This window comes from Leopardus geoffroyi, chromosome B1 (assembly GCF_018350155.1).
Source record: "Leopardus geoffroyi isolate Oge1 chromosome B1, O.geoffroyi_Oge1_pat1.0, whole genome shotgun sequence".
Classification (NCBI taxonomy): domain Eukaryota; kingdom Metazoa; phylum Chordata; class Mammalia; order Carnivora; family Felidae; genus Leopardus; species Leopardus geoffroyi.
Genome location: NC_059327.1, coordinates 70,452,319 through 70,475,867, shown reverse-complemented (window position 1 = coordinate 70,475,867; position 23,549 = coordinate 70,452,319). Strand labels below are relative to the sequence as shown.

The following is a 23,549-nucleotide window of genomic DNA, read 5'->3' as shown; positions in this document are numbered from 1 at the left end:
GCACAGCTCACACTGAGAAATGCAGAGCTCTCTTCTACCCTGAAAATAAAGGGTCTATTTGGAATTCCAGTTATTTGGAATTCTGCATGGGAGAATTGTCTGTTCTCTTCCATTTGTTTATTTGTTTAATCATTTGTGCATGTCTTTATGGACTCACAGATTTTTATTTTATACTTTGGGATATAATCCAATATGACTCTATTTTATTGCTCAAATCATTCAAATTTGGCTCTTGGGAGACCTTTCTGTTGGCTTTGTGTCTCTTTGATACACTCTTATCTTCTTTTTTTTTTTTTTTTTTTTTTGAGCTTACTTGCAGTCACTACATGATATCTAATTTGTTTTTTAATCTTCTCTTTTCCTCCCATTTTAGATGAGAATACCAACATCTGTTTCCACAAAAGAGGGTTTCTACCACCTGAGGTGTTCAGGTCCACAATCCCTCAGCATTGTAAACTTTGCATTTTTTCAGGGAAGAACATAGCTTTTACCAGATTCTCAGTGTTGTCCATAACCTAAAAAAGAGGGAATCGCTGCCGTAAAGAGGAGAAATAATACAACCTACACATTTTACATACCTTCCTCTTTGCTTACTGCTTTGTGCTTGCTTGCCTCAGTTCATGTGAGGCTCAAAGCTTTGTGGCTCCCACACCCAGATTACTCATGCTGGCATGTGCCATACTACTTCAAAGTCTGAAAGGAATTTTGACCATTGTTGTTGCATTTATAACTCTATAAAAACAAAATCATCCGTTTGGACTCCCTCCTGGTTGGAGGGAGGATATTCAGATAATATGCTCAAACACACCAGTTTTGAAATGGAGCTGTGCAGTATGGTCACTAAAGGGTCATGTAAAAATAAGAATGCTCTTCAGTTAATGGAAAACTGAGTTTCCCCTTTGGAAAGAAGTTTCTGGATTTTTCCCTTGGTGCTGGAAAACATTACATCATCCAGCTATACAGCCCGATGCATTCCTTGCATAACTTCACATATTAGTAATGACATCGGTTCAAGTTTAGGCAAGTGAACAAAAGAAGACTGGTTGTAAAAAGGCTTTTGATATAAAACATTATTTTCTCTAGTCATTTGATCACTTTGCCTGAGTAAAGTAAGTTATTTTCTTAAATTAGTATCGTATTTCTATGCAATAAATCCTCTTTTGTAGTAATAACAGAATTGTTGATAGATTTCTTGAAATAAAACAAAATGGCATAGTCAAATAGATAAAATATTGTACTGAGATTCAGAATATAAAGACTAACAATGAAACGTGAATTAAGTATGTGCCCTAATTAAATGCATTTAACTCTTCTTATTCTTGCTTATTTTGTGTACATACTAGTCACTATACCAAATTTTAAAATTATGTAAAGTGTAGGCATAATTTGAAAATATGCAAATTATTTCAACTCTTTGGCAGAAAGTGGTATAGCTTCTAGACTCTTAAAATATATTTTAATGTGTAGAGATGACTTTAATGTTATTTAGTATTGATTGAGCTAAACAAGTGTTTTCTACTGTTTTTAGGTAGGAAAACCCCTGAATGCATGCATGTGAATATAAACTACATGGGATTTCACTTAAGTTTTAAAACATCTTTGAATTTCTATTATAAATAAAGGTGAACTACTGAACTATTGAATAAATATTCATATCAAATTAACTACAGCAGAGTCTTGAAAATATATATTGATACAAATAAGAATGAAAGAAAAGAGCTGTAATATATTTGATATATTCCTTCTTATAATTTCAAGAGATTTTTGTTAGCGACATTGATTTTTTATTGTTAATAAATAAGAATTTTTCTTGTTTTTGTTGTTTCTTTTTAGCTGTGGAAAGAAAAACATTTAGAGATGGCTGGAGGGAAGAATGGTGCTGATAAGTTATGGAAAGAGCAAATTCAGATTTTTCAGGACTAATGATTTTAAAAATTAGTAAGACTAATGAGTATAACCTGATATATATATATATATATATATATATATATATATATACACATACATATATGCATACGTATATGTATGTATATATATATATATATATATATATATATATATATATATATATATATATATATATATCAGGATTTTCTCTTTCTCTCCACTGAAAAAGAGCTCTCTGGGTGGTTAAGAATCTCTCCTATTTCATCAAAGGAGCATTTGTGATTATTAAATGAAAGAATGTAGTGGACCTGACAGTTGATTCCTCAATGTCTATTTCATTCCAGACTACTGATCTGAGCCAATAGTGATTGTTTCTTTCTCCTTGCCAGTGATTGGTTCAGCAGTGGCCAATGCTGGGAAGCTTCTGAGGAACACAAAAACATAAAACCACAGAACCACAAAAACTAACCTTCATCCTAAGAGGACATCTCAGGAGGAAATGCTCTTCATCTGCAAGTGATGTGTGTACTACTACTGCGACTCCTGCTGCCGCCTGCTACTCCTATAGCGCATGCAGGCATCTTGAGGCCGAGGTCAATTTAGAAGCACTGGCGGATGGGAAGTGCTTGAGACAGTGTGTATTTCATACTATGCAAGCACTATAGGGAATTACAAAAATATGGAAGCCATGATTCCCTCCAGAGTCGTACTGTCTACATTCAGTCCAGTTAGTAATACACACACACATGCGCGCGCGCGCACGAAAAAAAAGCTACAAAATGATTGCCAAACAGTATATCTATGTTTGTGTTCATTAGAGTAAGCTGGGATGATTAAGGCAAGATTTTAGATAGGCAACCTTAAAGGACAGGCAGGATTTAGATGAGGACAATGAGAAGAGGAAGTTACAGTACTCTAGAAAGGAGGATTTATTCTGAACCAGTGAAGGGGGGAAGGATAAAATTTGGTAATGAATTACAAGGGCTAGGAAGTGAGTTTGACACAAGCTTACAGCTGAATGGGGGAAAAGACTTTTCCCTCTATCGTCGATAGCTAGGTCTATGAAATAATGGGCATATTAACAGGAGTAAAGGTATACAAATTATTAATTTTTAATTTTACATGCATCAGGGGCACCAGAGCAAAAACCCAAGTGAATACCCAGAGTGTGATGAGATTTGAGAGCTGATATTATGTCTTGATAGGGGAGAATACGTGCCTCGTAAAGGGGGAGTACGGGAATTTTAGGAAAGATGAATTGGCCCCCAGAAGAATAGATGGGAGATATGACAGTTTGTGACCAAGTTTTTTGAGTGTCCTCTTCTGTGATAAGATTCAATCTTCTTTAGTTGATGAAACTCCCAGGGAAGGGATTTAGGACAATAAATTCTGTTTGGAGGATCTGTCTGTAGGCAGATGGGAGTTCAGAGAGAGCCTCCCCTGCATTTGCTCTTTTTCAAGTGGCTTTAGCTCCAGATAATCCATCTGCCAAAGAGACATCTTCCACAGCTGGAAGGAAAAATCGGGCTGGAAATTTCTCTACTACTAAAATTAGTATTCATTGTTTTTATGGTGTCTGGTCATTTCATTGCTTAGAATGAATGTACCTGTAAAGGAATTTACATCAAGAGACACAATAATGCAGTCTTTAATTGATCCAATAGAAGTGTATTTTGTAATCAGTTCTGTTTTCCTCCCCTGAATGAGAAACCTTGTAGATGGGTTTGAACACTAATTTGCATCCTAATATCCAATTTTCCCACATACCCTCATTCTCTTTAGAATTTTCAATCTTTTGATAAGGGATGACAACTGGCTCTAGGGAGGTTACAGTTTCACCTGCAGTGAAATGGAAAATCCCATTACCAGTCCCCAAGTCCCGGCAGCTGTGATATTAGAACTGGTAAGACCATGAGAAGCAATTTTAAAAATCTATATAGTCTTTTGCACCTTTAGCTGTTTTAACTAATTGGTTATCAATTTTTTCTTTAATATTTTGGACTCTGATATCTACTTGAAAAGGTTTTCTGTATCAATTTGTAGTATTTTCTGATTTTTTAAGCTTCTTAATATCAGTCACATCACACCTCTACTGGTTCTTATCAGCAGATTGTACGATAATTAACTCAGAACAGAATTGACTGGTAGGTAAGAGCTGGGATTTCAAAACAAAGCCATTACTTCTAAGTTTGTTTCACATAAATTAATATCATTTGTGAAATTAATAGTTTCACCATATCAATACAGAATAGAGTAGACTGCTAGGTATTCCAAGTATAATGAAAACTTCTTTGTAATTGTAATGGATTTTTTTTTTTGTAATGGGGCAATAATTATATAAGACTTTATGGGTCATAAAAGGAACCCAAACAAACAGTAAACAACAAAAACATTTTTTATTAGATCTAAGGACATGCGTTTTTTGTTTCTGTTAAATGCTTTCAAAGGATACCAATTTAGTCAAGCTTCATTGTTCAAAGTTAATTAAAATGGAAAAATATGGAAATTTGTCCTTTCTTTGATAGTTGACAGCAAACATGTAGAAAAGATAGTTGTAACTTGTAGCTCTGTATTTTCCTTGTTTAATTGATCTCGTGATAGAGAAACTTCTTTTACCATCCCTCCACCCCCCTCCCCCCAGCATATTTAACTCAATGAGAACATTCATTGGTTATTTCTTGGGTAATACTATTTTATAAATGTCAACATGATAGTTTTATGAATTCTTAGACAATCTCTCTGGCTGTATTCTCTTAATAGTATTCACATACTCCTTGCTTAGGTTAATATACATCATTAAAAAATATTTTTTGCTGTTCTTATTTTTTCCTATTATCTCATTGTCTGCACTCCCTTTGCGCTTGTCTAGATTTTGATTGCAGGTTGTTTTGGGGCAAGTAAGACGTCTGCTTAATTTTATTTGAAAGAGAGTTACAAGGAGTGTTTAGAACAGTGTTTTCATGAATGTGGTAAAATTAAGTGGTAAGATACTTTTTTCATTTTTTATTTTTTATAACCAATATTTGTTGGGCATCTGACAATGTCTACTATTTTTAGTTACTTCTATTTGGAAACACCATGCTTTCGTTGTGAATTTGTCTCAAAAAGCGTCTTTTCCCCAATGACAATTACCCATTTCTGTTGTTGGCCATTTCTAAATACTTACCAGAGTTTTGTTTCGTTTTCTTTTATAGCCAGCAGTCGGCAGAGGACCTTGCCCGCGTACCCGCCAACTCCACTAGCAATATCTTGAATAGGCTATTGGTCAGTTATGATCCCAGGATAAGACCAAATTTTAAAGGTTTGTTTCTCCCCCCACCAAAAGTCTTCAACCTATGAAGTTTAAAAATTATTTTACCTGTATAAAATCATTTAGTTGTGATATTCAGAACAATGAGATGTCAAATTGTTATGTTACTGTCCTGTGATGTGCTTAGACTTAGAGCAACTTAATGACAAAGGTATTCAAAGATAAGCAGAACATTAATTCTAATAGTTTCATGTGGTTCCCAGTTAAAAAAACAAAAATAGGTATAATGTGAATTAACAATCAACCTCTGTCATGGGTTTTCTAAGTAGTACTTCGTATTCTTAACCTTAGTGATTTAAACTTCAAGCTCTGGATGCAGTCTGGCTTTCATTCACAGACACCAATGTTATAATTTGTAGAAAAGCTTATATACTCATTAGGGATGGACAGTAGTTCCTATATGTATTTAGATTATTTCAAAATTTTTGTTAGCATTAAACGTTGATTAAAAATTCCCTCTACTCTTTCACTGGAAAAAGATGGCCATATGGTTTTAAAAAACATGTTAACTTTGTGAATAAGAGTGACTATGCTTTCTACCACATAGATTGCTTCTACTCCAACAGAATATTACTATTTATCACACCTTTCAAGAACCAAACTATACTTTCAATAAAAGTCACGGAAATATTGTTTAGTTGTGCAAATTTTCGTTCTTTCCTTCCTTTTTTCTTTCTTTCTTTCTTTCTTTCTTTTTTTTTTTTTTGTCCTTTTGATGAGTTAGGAAAAGCTATATGAAAAGCTCTCCTCTGAAAAACTGTAATCCTTATTGCCGGCTAAAGACAGGTATTAATGTAGATCAGATTAACATTATAAGGCTTGATATTTTTTTCTTCTTCCTTTACAGAAAAAAAAAAAAAAATGTCTGCAGCTGTTTCTAGTCAACTGAAGTTATACAACTATGTTGTAAAAACAGGGTTTTTTGTTCATTACCAGAACCTATTCAGTTACTTTCAACAACAGCCATGGTCTGGGTTGTCTCATGTCTACCATATATTGATTCACCACCTGTTTTTCATCAGTCAGTGGTTCTGTGGCTAAAAGGCTAAATTCGCATTTTCCCTTTGTTAGCCCAACCAGCAGCCCACAACGAATAAAAAGAAAAAAGAAAAAAAGCAAGCAAGAAAGAAATTTGTAACATTATACCTTAATTCTCACTCCATGAACTTTCAAATTATTTTCCAACAGGTCAGGCAAAAATCTTTATAATAATTCTGTTATATGTCTGCTTGACTTCACATATTTATGAATTAAAAATCAAAATATAATAATTGTAAGTAAAATGTATTGAATCCCGCTTTCTAATTCAAGTAAGATTTGAAGTGATTATAAAAATGCAAAAAGTTAAAACATTTTGAAAATGGTGCTTTTTAAAGAATAATTTACATTTTGTTAAGGTATATGCATTTGCTCAATTTAAAATTTCTTTAAAGGTGAACAACTTACTCCGAGTCTGTACAATTTAAGAGATAAGTATGTCCGAATAAATAACATGAGAAAATACAACTTAACTCATTTTTATTTTTATTATGATCCCTTATTTAGAAAAATATGTTAGTAGCAATTGTGAACATGGAATATTGAGACCATAGATTTAAATTTTTATATCCCATGTGGATTGGAAAAAATATAAAAATCAAGTGCATAAACCATTAAAATTTGAAAATTCTGACCAAGTTTTTTATAGTTACTAAATATATTCTTAATTTTTATTCACAGGCATTCCTGTTGATGTTGTAGTCAACATTTTTATCAACAGTTTTGGATCCATTCAAGAGACAACAATGGTAAGACTGCAGTTAATTTAATATTTTTAATTATCAAAATTTTAACTAGAGAATAGTGAAACTAATATTAAAACTGAAAAATAAGGGCACCTGAGTGGCTCAGTCTTAAGCATCCGACTTCAGCTCAGGTCATGATCTCACCATCTGAAAGTTTGAGCCCTGCGGCATCAGCACAGAGCCTGGCGCCTGTTTCGGATTCTGTGTCTCCCCCTCTCTCTCTACCTCCCCTGCTTGCACTCTGTCTGTCTCTCTCAAAAATAACATAAAAACATGAAAAAAACTGAAAAATAAAGGGGCACCTGGGTGGCTCAGTTGGTTTAGCATCTGACTTCATTCAGCTCAGGTCATGATCTCACGGTTCGTGAGTCCGAGCCTGGTATTGGGCTCTGTGCTGACAGCTCAGAGCCTGGAGCCTGTTTTGGATTCTGTGTCTCCTCTCTCTGCTCCTCCCCATCTTGCGCGCTCTCTCTCTCTCTCTCAAAAAATAAGTAAACATTAAAAAAATTAAAAAAAAAAACAAAAAACTGAAAAATAAAGAATAACTCTAAGGCAAAATGCATGCTTCCTTCTAGTATAAAATATCCAAGTTCCAAGGTTTGTTACATTAATGATTTCAGTGCCTATATAATTTTGCAATTCAAATGTAGCCTTAATGTTAGTTAAAACTTACGGACTTGGAAGAATTAATATACTCACTCTGAGCAACTAATTGGTTACCACCTGGGAAAAGCACTTCTGCAATGTATTCTGGAGCAACATTTATTTCCTAGTATGCTTATCTGTGTGAGCATTAAAAATAAGTGTTCACAGTTTATTTTTCTTCTGGTTTCTTGAGGAGAATCTTCATTTCCTCTGTTGTGCTAATATTGTGATGTTGAGATCAGAGAATTGTAGAAAGCAAAGAAGAAAATCAATCTTTCTAAGATATGGCAGCAGAGCTCCCTAAAAAACTGACGTAGTGAGGGGAAAGGTCAAGGAAAAGCAAAGGAAGAGCAGAAAGTAGTGACAGGCAGGTTCCTGTCTTGAAAGGCACGGAAAAGAGTTTGGAGGAGTGGCTGTTATCCGTGATGAGTTGTATTGCAGCTTCCATGAAGTACTTTTTTATTAGTAGGTTACTAATTAGCAGATTACATTAGCAGACTTCCTGAATGATGTGTGATGTAATTCCTCTTCAGCTTCTTAAAAGACATTCAATAAAGTCTACTTGCTTTTTGATGTTTTAGAATATTGGATTTTGCCCTTTTTGAAAAAACACATGCCGAAATGCTGCTTCAAGTGGGAGAGAGAAGGCTCAAGTTTTTTTGTATTTTTTGGAGATACTTATATATTTTTTTTTCAACGTTTATTTATTTTTGGGACAGAGAGAGACAGAGCATGAACGGGGGAGGGGCAGAGAGAGAGGGAGACACAGAATCGGAAACAGGCTCCAGGCTCTGAGCCATCAGCCCAGAGCCTGACGCGGGGCTCGAACACATGGACCGCGAGATCGTGACCTGGCTGAAGTCGGACGCTTAACCGACTGCGCCACCCAGGCGCCCCAGAGATACTTATATTTTTATTAATACTTACATTTTTATCAATATAGTATATGTTCCAGATTGAAAGCCTAGTAATAGATAAGGCACAGTATAATTTTTCAGGGAATATCCCACACTAGAGAAAGAGTGATTTAAAATATGTATTCCATTATTCCTCAGGGTAGCACAATGTGTTATAAAAGCAACTGTGTGTTGCATTTAATTTATGACAACTGTTTTTATGTCTAATTGCAATGAGAATGTTATTTATTTTTTGTAGAAGCATGTATTTAGCCCCTGAATAACTGATTATTTTCTTAGCTGATAGATGTTTTTGGAGAATTATTCAAAAGGATATTTTGGAATCAAATTCATTTACTTCCAGTGACCTTTTAGTTCACCTAAATGACAGAAACATACAGTATAGATCACTAGAAGATAGCTGTGGAATAAGATACAGACTACTGTTCAGCACTCAGGAGACAAGTGTAGTTAACTTTAACTGAAAATGTGGTTAGTCTGTCTAAGCACTTCACTTTGTAAGAGTAGGAGATGTTATTTTCCCAAGGTGAAACTTTAAGAGGATCTACGTAGTGTCTGTGCTCTCCTCTGTACCCTCTTTTGTCTTTTGTGGCATCCTTGCCCTAATCCTAAATCATCCCTGAAAGATATTCTGGCCTGTTGGAGACATTCCTACTGTATCTTGCATTCTGGGACAGCTAATGCAAGGATATTTGTTCTCATTTGTATAAAGGCTACCATGTGTCCCAACTCAGGAGGTATCATTAATATATCTATGCTTTAGTAATTATCGAATGCCCTCCAAATGTCAGACACCTAAACTTCTCCAGGTCCCATCAGTAGTTACTTGATTGTATCGGGTTGAAAACCCCTGGGGAAAAGGGATGCTAGAAAAGGGAGAGGAACTTTCTTACAGAATATTTGAGGATTATAATAAAATATTGCATATTTATAATGTATCCTCTTGTTGTCCTCCTGCTGGGATTCATCATGGTAGCTAGCCCAGAGTACTTCCTGCTGGAACCGGATTCATCCAATTTTCATCAGGGAGTCTTTGTCCCTCCTATTTATCCCTGATTTCCGTCTCTTGTCTTCTAATCAGAGCCCTTTATGGCTATTCTGACTCACTTAGTGCTTTCTTTTCAAACCACATCTTTCATCTCTATCATCTGATAGCTTCTTTACTGTAACTAAATTATTTTTGTGTGTTATTTTATTCTCTAATGGACTGTAAACTTCTTAAAGGCAGGAATAATGTATCCCACTTCATTTTCTCCAAGATACAGAAGACAAAAGGTGCTCCATAAATAGTAAACCAATAAATAATTTTTTATATTAGCTAATATTGATTGAATAAATGAACAAATATTCTGCTCTTTGCCTAGCACAGAGTCAAAGTAGTGTTAAAACAATTGGCAGGGCAAATGTAATTAATAGACTTATGTCAAGCACTTATTTGATTAAGTAACAGACTGAAATAGGTTTTTATTGTAGAGCATTGGTTTTGGAAATTTTAGAGACCTTTATCCAGAGGAGCCAAATTATATATATTTGCTGGATGAAAATCAATCTGCCTTTCCCTTTGTGTTGTGTAAACACAGCCTAAAGTTTTGCTTATTGAATAGACTTAAATATTCTGCTTTATTATTATTATTATGTTTTGCTTTCAGCAATGTTTATTTTATACATCCCCATAAAACAGTTTCCTAAACATGTCTTTTGAGACTGTCATATTTTATAAATTTGCTCAGTCTTTTAAAAAATAGTGCCCTCATACTTTGTTCCTTCCAAGTAGGGAAAGTCACAAGGTATTATAGGTACATAGATAACTTTAAGGTGTCATCTAAGGAAAAACAAGGTCTAAAACAAAATTTGTTCTTTGTTACTAGATACAAACACTGGTCAGGAATAATAGTGATGGACTCAAGAGAATAACTTAAAGGGTATATTGGGTGAGAGGATATTTCTTTTTTTTTTCCTTCCAATCTGCCAGGGTGGGCTTACTTTATTATTATTATTGTTTTAGCTATTGATGTGTAATTGACAAAATTGTAAGAGATTTGAAGTGTATGTGATGATTTGATATATGTCTCCATTGTGAAAAGAGTCCCCTCATCAAATTAATCAATACATCCATCACCTCATATACTTATCTTATTTTTTAAAGTTTTGGTGAGAACATTTAAGTTCTACTTTCTTAGCAAATTTCAGTTACACAAACAGTGTTTTCAACTATAGTCACCATCTTATACATTAGATCCTGACCTTATTCACCTTATTCACTTTATAACTAAAAGTTTGTACTCTTCTACCAACCACACCCCAAGCCCCTGACAACCACTTTTCTACTCTGTTTGTATGCCCTCCAGGCTCATCCATGTTGTTACAAATAACATAATTTCCTTTCTTGAAGGATGAATTGTATTCCATTACACACACACCCCCCACATTTTCTTGATCCATTCATCCACTGATGGACACTTAGGTTGTTTCCATACTTTGGCTGTTGTCAATAATGTTGCAGTGAACATGGGAATACAGATATGTCTGCAAGATTATAATTTTATTTCCTTTAGATATATACCCAGAAGTGGGATTACTGGATTTTATGGTTGTTCTATTTTTAATTTCTTGAGGAACCTCCATACTGTTTTCCATAGTGGTGTATATACCAGTTTATGTTCCCATCAGCAGCGTACAATGGTCCCCTTTATTCCACATCCTTGTTGGTATTTGTTACCTCTCTCCCCACCTTTTCGTTTAAAATAATAACTAGAGAACATATTTCTTAGCAACAAAGCAAACAAAAAAGTGCCCTAAAACAAGAGGTTGGGAAAAAAGAGTATTAGATTTGTCTAAATACAGGATGTATGTTTATGGAAACAGTATGGTGCACAGTGTGCAAGCCGTGATAGCAGACAGGCTTGTGCTTGAACACCTGAATGTACTTGTGTTGAATACACTTGTGTTGTGTACCTGATGTGCTATACCCTAAAAAGAGTGAATAAGTTACAAAAATAAAGCAACAGTATTTTGCCTGGCATATTAGCTCTCAGTGACGGTGACTCGGGTTGTCAAGCATTTTCAAATTATGTACTGTTTCACAATAGAATCGCATCTTAAAGGAAATGCTAGAGAAAATGAGCTATTTATAAGTCTGTTAGTAGCCCCATTGTAAAGTTGTGGTTTTGCTTATTAATAGCTGCCTAGAAATTTCCCCTACAAAGATATGCTGAAATAAAGGAGCTCCTAAAATTTAGGAAGCTTCAATATTGCCCAAAGCTTTTCTCTATAGTTCAAACCTTTCTACCTCAACTGGCAGTTTCTTGTTCCAGAAGGCATAATGCAGAACACAAAGCTCAGGGGTGCGTGTAACATCAGTAGCTACAAGTCAGGTGGCAGACAGATGTAGGGAAGCTTCTGAAAGAAGGCAACCCAGTCCTTTCTTCCAACAGATAAAGTTGATTATCGAAGAAGCAATCAGGGTTCCAGGCATTCACATTGTTGTTGGGAAATTTTAACCAATTCCATTTGGCAACCATTTCTTTGTGCTTGTTTGTTTAACTCAGATGCTAACTATTGCTGGCTAAACTAAAAGTAATCTCACATTGATTCACAAGCCATAAATGTGTAGTGAAGGAGAAATTACAGTCATATTAATATTCCTTAAGATCTTTCCATGTTATATGCCCTTACAGCTTGTTTTACGATCCCATTTTATAGCTCAAAATTCTTATTTCTCATTTCGATGTGTTTATTTGCAACCTACTACCTTACTTTTTGTTGTAAAATATCATAATTAATACTACAAGTGGTATTTCCTGACATTAATAGTAACATCAGCAAAATTGTCAAATAAATGTAATCATCCTAATTTGAAGTTCTAATTTTATCAGTGTAGATGCCACTGCTTGGGACAACTGGAAAAGGAGCATTCAGAACAGTGAGAAGAATGGTTTTTTAGAAGCCAGGTGGCATCTGTTCTATGGTTATGTTTATAATATTTATTGATTTTTTTTAATTCAGTTCTTACCTTTGGCTTAAATCACTGGGATTTTCATAATTGAAAATGTGAACTATTACACTTGTGGGGGAAAAGTTGGGTATTATGGTTTATTGTCATAATCTATACACAGACACTTCACCTCATCCGAGATACGTAAGCGCTCTTTCATGGAAATCAAAGCCTGTTTATACAATCCATATTCTTTCTTTGGTTTAGTCATGCTTCATAATTATATTGAATTATTATTGCACTATAACTCATGATCCTGTCAGACTTTCTGTGCCTTTCTGCTGTATGACTTTTTATTTGTCTTAATAATAGACTTCAGCTCTTTTTGAGCCTATCAGGAAAAAAAAAGTCACATTTGGGATCTGCTAAAAGAGCTTAATTCAGGTTTATGGCAATGATTTATCTTTGTTGTTTTAAAAACAATTTTGTATATTTCCCTTCTATATAGAGATTTACATTTTTTCCTTGAAACTAGTCTTAGTTTACTATCCCTTTTCTTTTGTTGCTTTTATTATTAACTTTCCAACATTAATTCATTATAGAATAAAATTAGACATATGTGTTCCCATTTTTTTTCTATTTTACATCTTAGATACACAAACCTTCAAAAGGTTTTATACATATATATATATTTTTTTCTCATATGATCTACCTTCAGGTTTGTACCCTGTGGTAGGAATAATGTTCCTCCAAGATGCCCATGTCCTAATCTCAGAGTCTGTGGATATGCTGTTTCACATGGCAAAAGAGACTTTGTGTGTGTGATTAAAGTAAGGATCTTGAGCTGGGGAGATTATTCTGGTTGTCCAAGCAAGGTCTCTATAATCACCAGGGTCCTTAAAAACAGGAGGCAGGAGGATCAGAGTCAGTAGTAGATGCAATGAAACCTATATGAACTTGGAGTAATACAAGGAAGTGATGTATCATCAGTCAAGGAACATAGGTGCCCTCTAGAACTTGAAAAAAGCAAGGAAATGGAATCTGTCCTCAGAACCTCAGAAGGAGTCAGCCCTGAAGACACTGTAACTTGGGTCGTGTGAAACTAATTTTGATGTTCTGAACTCCAGAAGTGTGAGATGATAATTGTGATCTGTTAGGCCACTAAAGCTTTGGTAATTTTGTTACAGCAGCAATGGGAAACTAAGACACATGCTGATGAATACTTTAATACAGTGTTTCCTCCCAAATTCTGTTGGAGGATTATCCCAATTACGCTAGGTTCTTTCGGTATATGCAGCCCAGCAGACTGCTACTCTCATGGAGTTTTGAGTTCAGAGAGGCACCACAGTACCACCTAGCAGGCACTCCTAATATCCATGGAATATTGGAATAGGACTAGAAAATTTTAAATATTCATAAGGTGTTATTGAACGCCATTTAACTAAAACTTTTTAATAAAATTACATATTGAGAAATATTGCTAAAATATGACCTAAAAAAATTTTAGTGGCATTTTGTTAATTTGTAATTCCTACACAAAACGTCTAACCTCACTAATGACTAAATTTAAACCCTTTTCAAACAGCCTTATAACAGCTTTGTTGACAGAACTTTAGTTATTATGCTGCCAGATGCTATGAGAATTGATCTCCTTTATTTCTTTGAATGCTCAGTTTGTATTGTAATGTAAAGACTACCCAAGAGTTAAATTAAAGATTGCATATGTGAAGGCCAGGTAAAAATCAGGACTAACCAGAATAGCTATCCTAACAATAATACAAAGTATAAAAACTTTTTAAGTGTTAAAATATCAATAATGCAATTCAACCAGTTTTAATGTCTTGTTGTGAAGTGTTTTATTGCCTTGAAGAAATAGTTGAATTTGGGTGTTAATTGGGACTGAAAATTTTGGAGAACATCCATTTTCTAGATAATGAATAATCGTATGCTCTTTGGAATGAACAATGAGTAGTATTTGTCACCAAGTTCTTTAAAAACAATTAAGTAATTTTCCACTGATAAAAGAAGTCTGTTTCTGATGGGAATTTTTCATTGCAAAACAAACGATAAAGCTATAATTATTGTGATTGAATAATTGAAAATGAAAATAAGTAGGTTTCAAAGATAGTTATCTTAATATAGAGCATTGGAAATGCCAGTAACTAGCAATTATTTAGAAATGCCCATAAAACATTCACCAAAGCAACTAATGAGCTTTTATCTTTTAATGAATGTTAAACTCAAATTATTAATTTAAACTGTAAAATTTTAAAACATTCTTAAAAGATATATAAATTTGCTGCAACTTGGATTGAATCATAATAATATGTGGCTACATAGCTAACAGAAAAACATCGTTGAAGTACTTTCATAATGAGATAATAAGATACAATGACCAAGACTGATACAACAAGAAAAGCAATTTCCAGTTTTTCAGTGATGCTTACTGTAATACAACTCTAGAGTACTCTAAAAAATAAAATTAAGAAAAGGATAACTGTAGAAGCTTGAGGATTATGTGGTATGTTGAGCTTACAACAGAACAGTTGAAAGCAAGAAGAATAATACAGGAGATGCTCAGAAGTATATTTTAGTACTGTGTCAGGATTTGTGACCTTGAAGTAAATTATTGTTAAGAATAACTGTTGGTTGATCAGCACAGTACAGAACAAATTGAATGAGTGACACTATATGCAGAATTTTTTTGAGGCAAAAATTTTATTAATACGTATAACCAATATTATAAAAGGATAACAGCAGCATAAAAGATATATCCTAATAAGGCAATGTGCTTGTTTAGCCCTTAGTATAGCCAAGTGCAGAATATATTACCTCATTTAATCCTTATAAAAATGCTATCTTTGTGGGTATATTATTATTATCCACATCTTATAGACAGGAAACTTTGTCTTCTGTTCAGTTCTTAATCCTCCATAATCTTGCTTTTACTATGTCACTCTGTTAAAATGCTTCTGCTAAAATTTTCAGGGGCTTCCTCATTTGCTGAAAGTGTGATTATACTTGAACTTCTGTGACGTCTGCTGCTGTTGGCCTTCTCAAAGTTTTTGCCTGTTTGGGTTGGTGATGAAATCACATTCTCAGGGTTTCCTTTTCTCCTCAGTCTTCTATCCTGTCCCTTAAATGCTTGCCTTTCCCAGAGCTTTGTTTGTTTGTTTGTTTGTTTTTTGCCTTGCATTCCTACTATGATTAATACTTTTAGACAAACTCTTCGTTAGTCTTCTTTTTGTTGTTGTTCTGTTTTCAAGATTTATTTCTGCCATAATGTGTACCAGAATTTCATTCCTTTTTATGGCTGAATAATATTCCTTGGTGTGTATGTGTATGCAGGCATACCTTGTTTTATTGTCCTTTGCAGATTTTGTCTTTTTTACAAATGGAAGATTTGTGGCAACCTGCAGTGAGCAAGTCTATCGGTGCCGTTTTTCCAACAGCATTTGCTTACTTTCTGCCTCTTTGTCACATTTGGTAATTCTCACAGTATTTCAGACTTTGTTACTATTATTTGTTATGATGGTCTGTGATCTTTGATGTTAGTCTTATAATTGTTTTGGGGCATCAGAAACCATGCTCATAAAAGATGACAAACTTAATTGATAAATGTGTGTGTTCTGAGTAGTCCACAAACCAGCCATTTTCTGTTTCTCTCCTTGTCTGTCCTTGGGCCTCCTATTCCCTAAGATACACAATGTTGAAATTAGGCCAATTAATAACCCTATGATGGCTTCTAAGTGTTCAAGTGAAGGAAGAGTCGCCTGTCTTTCACTTTAAATCAAAAGCTAGAAATGATTAAGCTTAGTGAGGAAGGCATATCAAAAGCCAAGATAGGCCAAAAGCTGGGCCTCTTGCACCAAACAGCCACATTGTGGTTGCAGAGGAAAAGTTCTTGAAGGAAATTAAAACTGCTGCTCCAGTGAACACATGAATGATAAGAGAGCAAAACAGCCTTATTGCTGATGTGAAGAAGGTTTTTGTGGTCCAGATAGATCACACCAGGCACAACATTGCTTTAAGCCAAAGCCTAATCCAGAGCAAGGCTCTAACTCTCTTTAACTCTGTGAAAGCTGAGAGAGGTGAGGAGGCTGCAGAAGAAAAGTGTGAAGCTAGTAGAGGTTGGTTCATGAGGTTTAAGGAAAGAGGCCATCTCTATGACATCAAAGTGCAAGATGAAGCAGCAAGTGATGATGGAGAAGCTGCAGCAAGTTCTCCGGAAGATCCAGCTGAGATAATTCATGAAGGTGGCTACACTAAACAGCAGATTTTCAATGTACACAAAACAGCCTTCTATTGGAAAAAGATACTATCTAGGACTTCAGCAGCTGGAGAAGAGAAGTCAATGTCTGGCTTCAAAACTTCAAAGAACAGGCTGACTCACTTTTTAGGGCCCAATGCAGCTGGTGATTTTAAGTTGAAACCAATGTTTATTTACCATTCTGAGAACCCCAAGGCCCTTAAGCTTTATACTAACTCCACTCTGCCTGTGCTCTTATCAGTAGCACAAGAAAGCCTGTATGACAGCACCTCTGTTTACAACCTGGTTTACTGAATATTTTAAGCCCACTGTTGAGACCAGCTGCTCTAAAAAAAGGTTCCTTTCAGAATATGACTGCTCATTCTCAATGCACCTGGTCATCCAACAGTTCCGATAGAGATGGACAAAGAGATTAACGTTGTCTTCATACCCGTTAACATAACGTTCATTCTGCAGCCCATAGATTAAGAAGTAATTTTGAACTTTGGGGTGCCTGGCTCAGTCGTTTAGCGTCCAACTTCGACTCGGGTCATGGTCTCATGGTTTGTGAGTTCGAGCCCTGTATCAGGCTCTGTGCTGACAGCTCAGAGCCTAGAGCCTGCTTCGGATTCTTTGTCTCCCCCTCTCTCTGCTCCTCCCCCACTTGTGCTCTGTCTCTCTCTCTCTCTTAAAAATAAATAAACAATTTAAAAAAAGAAGTAATTTTGAACTTCAAGTCTTATTATTTAAGAAAAACTTTCCTCAAGGCTATAGTTGTCATAGATAGTGATTCCTCCATTGGATCTGGGCAAAGTAAATTGAAACCCTTCTGGAAAAGATAGTGTTTTAGATGCTATTAAGATCATTTGCGATTCATGGGAAAAGGTCAAAATATCAACGTTAATAGGACTTTGGAGAAAGAGATTCCAAGCCTCATTAATGACTTTGAGGAGCTTAAGACTGCAGTGGAGGAAATAACTGTAGATGTGATGGAAATAGGGAGAGAACTAGAATTAGAGGTGGAGCCTGAGGATGTGACTGAATTGCTGCGACCCCATGATGAAACTTTAATGGATGAGGAGTTGTTTCCTTTTGGATGAGCAAATAAAGTGATTTTTTGAGATGGAGTCTCCTCCGTGAAGATGCTGTGCAGATCGTTGAAATGACAACAAAGGTTTCAGTATAGTACATAAACTTAGTTGTAAAGCAGCAGCATGATTTGAGAGATTGACTCCAGTTTTGAAAGAAGTTCTTCTGTGGGTCAAATGCTATAGACAGCATCTCAGGCTACAGAGAAGTCATTCACAAAAGGAAGAGTCACTGGATGTGGCCAACTTCATTCTCATCTCATTTTAAGAAATTGCCACAGCCACCCCAGCCTTCGCCAGCCACCACCCTGGTCAGTCGGCAGCCATCAACATTGAGGCAAGACTCCCTCCACCGGAAAAAAAAAAAAAAAAAAAAAGATTATGACTCACTGAAAGCTCAGATGATGGTTAGTATTTTTTAGCAATAACATATTTTTTAATTAAGGTGTGTACATTGTTTTTTTCAGACATACTGCTGTCACATACTGAATACACTACGGTATAGTGTAAACATACTTTTTATATGCACTAGAAAACCAAACAATTCATTTGACCTGCTTTACTGCAGTATTTACTTCATTGCTGTGGTCTGGAACTGAACCCGCAATATCTTCAAGGTATGCCTGCATACCACACTTTGGTTATCCATTCATCTCTTGGTGGACACTTGGGTTGTTTCCACCTTTTGACTATTGTGAATAATGCCGCAGTGAATCTGAGCATGCAAGTATCTGTTGGAATCTCTCCTTTTGGTTCTTTTGGGCTTATACCTAGGAGTGGAATTGCTGGGGTATATGGTATTCCTATGTTTAACTTGGTGAGGACAGACTATCATTGTTGAAAAGTTAAATATGTACGTAGAGTGAGGACATGTTAGTGATTTATTGAACTCATTAGTGAGGGATCCAGTGGGATAGTAAAGCTGCTTCAGTGGAGACTTCAGGAGCTGGAAGTGAAGGAATGAATGCTGAAATTAGACTGCTAAATTAGATACAGACTTGTTAATGTCTCACAGGGCAATAAAAACATATTCTTGGTGGATATCTTTTCTACCTGACATAAAACATTTGCATCTACACCAGGCAAAAATCATTTGCAATTTACGAACCTGCTATAGGTTATATGATTTTATGGCATCTGGGCCCGTAACCAGTAGAAAATGGCAAGTCAGACAAAGTTACATTTTCCTGGAGAATCCTATGACCCTTTAAGTGGGCTTGTTAGACAATGTTTCAGCATGATATTAAAAAGGCAAACAGCATTTTTTCTCTTATTTCCAGATTTTATTTTACTTTACCTCCTTTTCCCTTTTATTTTGTTTATACTATGTGTTGCATTCAATTTTTTTTGTAGCTTCATCTTTGTACATACCTTTCTTAGGATGAATTACTTTGTTGGAATTTGTTTACTTTTCTTTAAATTTTGATATATATTGCCAAATAACCCTCCAAGAAAGTTTTTAAGTTTATTTTGCTATCCGTAGTGTAGGAATGTGCCAGGTCTCCATGCCTTGTGAATGATTAATATGATTACTCATCATCCTCATTTCCAATTTCATGAACAAAGGGAAAAAATTGAATCTTGTTTTTTATTGTGTTCCTTTTCTAGTGAGGCGGAACATATCTTCATGTTCATTGGCTCTTCTTAGCAGACTTCGCTATTGGGTTTTCCATGAGAAATGTTACTTTCTTGAAAGAAACTAGTAGTATCAGTGTTTTGAGAGAATGATCAGATTGTTTTATATAAATTATGTTCATATTTTTAATGGTAAATTCATTCTATCATATGAAAATAACATATTTTACTAATCTGTTCCTCCATGATAGATTTTATATTGTTTCTGGGTTTTTTTGTTGGTTTGTTTGGCTATTACATAGATGTGTGCAATAAACATCCTTGAAATATATTTATGTGCCAAGTGCATTCACTTTTATGTATGTATGTATGTATGTATGTATGTATTTTTTAATGTTTCTTTTTGAGACAGATCAAGAGGGAGAGAGAGTGAACAGAGGAGGGGCAGAGAGAGAGGGAGACACAGAATCCGTGACCTGAGCCGAAGTCGGACTCTAAATGACTGAGCCACCTAGGTGCCCCAAGTGCATTCACTTTTAAAAGTAGAGTTTATTTTTATTTTTTAAATTTATTTTGAGAGAGAGAGAGAGAGAGAGAGAGAGAGAGAGCACAAGTGGGGGAGGGCAAAGAGGGAGAGAAAGAATCCCAAGCAGGCTCTGCACCATCAGCACAGAGCCTGACGTAGGGCTTGAGCTCACGAACCGCAAGGTCATTACCTGAGCTAAGATCAAGAGTCAGATGCCTAACCTAGTGCACCACCCAGGCACTCCAAAAGTAGATTCTTTCAGAGCAGTTTTAGTTTCACAGCAAAATTGAGCAGAATGTGTAGGGAACTCTCATACACCCCCTGCCTCTCCCTGCCTGCAGCCTCCCCCACTATGGACATCTGCACCAAAGAGATACATTTGTTGCAATCAGTGAACCTACAATGACACATCATCACCTAAAGTCTGTTAGATTACATTAGGGTTTGCTCTTGGTGTTGTTCATTTCATGGGTTTTGACAAAGGTGTGAACACATGATCTACTATTATAATTTGATACAATAGAATCTCGCTACCCTAAAAATCCTTTGTGCTCTACCTATTCATCTCCCCCTCGCAGCCACTGATTTTTTTTTTCTTTTTTTTTTACTGTATCCATAGTATTGCCTTTTCCAGAATGTCACATAGTTGGAATCACGCAGCATATAGCCTTTCCAGATTTGGGTCTTTCACTTAATAGTATATATTTAACATTCCTGTATGTCTTTTCGTGGCTTGACAGTGCATTTCTTTATCCTGGTGAGTAATATCTGTTGTGTGGATGTACCACAGTTTGTCCATTCATTTACTGAGGGACGAATTTTGACAATTACGAATAAAACTACAGTAAACATGGATGTGCAGGTTTTTGTGTGAGTGTAAGTTCTCAGCTCCTTTGGGTAAATACCAAGCAGTGCAGTGTGGTAAGAGTATGTCATTTTTTTTTTTTTATTTAAAAATTTTTTTTTATTAACGTTTATTTATTTTTGAGACAGAGAGAGACAGAGCATGAACGGGGGAGGGTCAGAGAGAGGGAGACACAGAATCTGAAACAGGCTCCAGGCTCTGAGCGGTCAGCACAGAGCCTGACACGAGGCCCGAACCCACGGACCCCGAACCCACGGACCGCGAGATCATGACCTGAGCCGAAGTAGGCCGCTTAACCGAATGAGCCACCCAGGCGCCCCAGTATGTGTCATTTTGTAAGAAACTTCCAACTGTCTTCCAAAGTGGATGCACCGTTTTCATTCCCACCATCAATGAATGAGAGATCCTGTTGTTCCACATCCTCATTTGCATTTGGTGTTGTCAGTGTGGTGGATTTTGGCCCTTTCTAATAGGTGGTGTAGTGGTATCTCATTGTTTTAATTTACATTTCCCTAATGACATGTAAAGTGGAACATCTCTTCATATTTGCCATCAGTTTATCTTCTTTGGTGAGGTGTCTATTAAGATATTTGGCCCATTTTTAATGGGGTTGTTTGCTTTCTTATTGTTGAATTTCAAGAGTTCTTTGTAGGGGCACCTGGGTGGCTCAGTCATTTGAGCATCCAACTTTGGCTCAAGTCATGATCTCATGGTTCGTGGGTTCGAGCCCCGCATCCGGCTCTGTGCTGACAGCTCTGTGTGTCTCACTCTCTCTCTGCCCCTCCTCCACTCATGTTCTGTTTCTCTGTCAAAAATAAATAAACATTAAAAAAATTAAAAAGAGTTCTTCGTATATTTCTTGCTCTTGATTTTTAACTAATGTCTTTCCACTGATTACTTACAAAACCTCTGTCTCTTGTTCTGGCCTCTTTTTAGTGATGATATTGATTATGTTTGTCAATTTATGTATCTTGATATTTAGTGATTCTTTTAATTAATTTTTTTGAAGTTTTCATTTATTTTTGAGAGATCAGGAGCATGGGAGGAGCAGACACAGGAGAGAGGGAGACACAGAATCTGAAGCAAGCTCCAGGCTCTGAGCTGTCAACACAGAGCCTGATGCGGGGCTTGAACCCACGAACTGTGAGATCATGACCTGAGTCAAAGTCGGATGCTTAACCAACTGGCCACCAGGCACCCCTTAATGATTCTTTTGTGTTACTGATAAAACACTTACCTGACCTTCTCTGATCGCAGCACCTGGCAGAATTCTGCCCACTCTCAGGGACCCTCCTCAGATTCACATTCTACAGCCTTTCCTGACTGGTGTCTGAAGGGATCATTTATTCTGTCAACCCTTAGAATCCTTACCAATTATTTCCTTACTTGTATCCTCATCACCTCCTGAGAGTGTGGCCCTCATGTTTTTATCCTTCTCAGACTGGTAGCTCAGAACTTCGAACATAGAAAGTCCTTAATGAATTACTGTTTAGTGAGTGAACAAATGAAGGAAGAAATGAACGTTTAACCTAGCATAGTAAAACTGATTGTTAACCGAGCCTCTTTTGTAATCATTGAATTTAGTCTGGAACATAATAGCAAGTAGATATTTTATTTTGTTAGTCTATAAAACAAACTTGCCATTGCTCATTGATGTATCTAAAGTCTGTGAAATCTTAATATTAGATTAATCAGATATTAATAATTAATATTAATAATCAGAAATCTGCTTTGTTTTCTAATATTGTATTATGTTGATCTGTGTATAATCAGCAACTAATATAGTACTTTACATCTGGTACATGAACAATGATTTTTCAAAGCTTTTGAAGAATTAATAGAATTAAAGTTAGTTTTGATGTTTGGTAACCAATTAAAACTTACAGGTGGCATCTTTACAACAATAGAAAAGAAATGCTTTCAATAGTAATTGTTAGCCTTTTCACAGGGGTGATATAGCTATCTTGATAATAATGTTAATAATACATATAATAAATTAGCTAACTTTGAGTACTTCTTTGTTCCAGGTTTCATGCTTTAGGTACAGCATTTCATTTGATTCCTGTGAATAATTTAGGATTAATTTTATTGACAAGGAATTTGAGGCTCAGAGAGATTAAGTGAATTGCTTTAGGGCACATAAAATATATATAATTCAGACCCATATTTGTCTGACTGTCCTGTCTTCAGGTCCCTGCCTTGATGTCAGTTCACTTGGCTACTTTTATCTAATCCTGAGTCTAGATTAGATGCCCTGTTGCAAACTATTTCCATTTTTATAGCCTTTTGCAAATTGTTTTATGTTTGACTGATTGTCAGTGTAACTTACAATTATCTTTGAAGTCTGGGAGTACTCACAGATGTATCAGTATCCAGTGTTTGGAAAAGAATATATGGTTAATAAATAATTTTTGAATTGAATGAATGAGCCAACCCATCACCTAGGGATTTAGGAGGAATTTAAGTAAACATTTTCTGAAAGTATAGAATGTACTCTGCAGCTAGATTCTCAAGGATGTTTAATGAAAAGAGAACTAACTTATTTATATAGCAGTCACTGTGTTAATCTTTTAATTGAGTATTTTATTGAATTATCACATTAGGGTATTAATATTCATGCTTTTTATATGAAGAAACTGAGCTCAGAGAGGTTAAGAAACTTGCTCAGGGTCAAAGCTAAAGATTCAGAGCTGAAATTTGACTCAAGTACTTTATCTTTTCTAGCCCATGTTGACTCCATTATACTAGGCTTTATAATTTGGCTAATAT

The 23,549-nt window shown here is 35.6% G+C and overlaps 1 protein-coding gene across 4 annotated transcripts in view; it reads left to right on the top strand.

Annotated features, from left to right (window-relative positions):
- GLRB (glycine receptor beta) overlaps positions 1-23,549 on the top strand; it is a 103,058-nt gene that overhangs the window by 31,838 nt on the left and 47,671 nt on the right. The window contains exons 1-4 of one of the 4 annotated variants that reach the window (XM_045464698.1): positions 3,772-3,790; positions 5,082-5,188; positions 6,269-6,385; positions 6,917-6,984. In XM_045464698.1, the coding sequence (XP_045320654.1) occupies positions 6,982-6,984 (3 nt within the window). In that variant the 5' untranslated portion in view covers positions 3,772-3,790; positions 5,082-5,188; positions 6,269-6,385; positions 6,917-6,981. Of the gene's footprint in view, positions 1-2,389; positions 2,409-3,771; positions 3,791-5,081; positions 5,189-6,268; positions 6,386-6,916; positions 6,985-23,549 lie in introns of those variants that run through there. The other 3 variants (XM_045464697.1, XM_045464690.1, XM_045464680.1) reach the window with 3 other exon arrangements.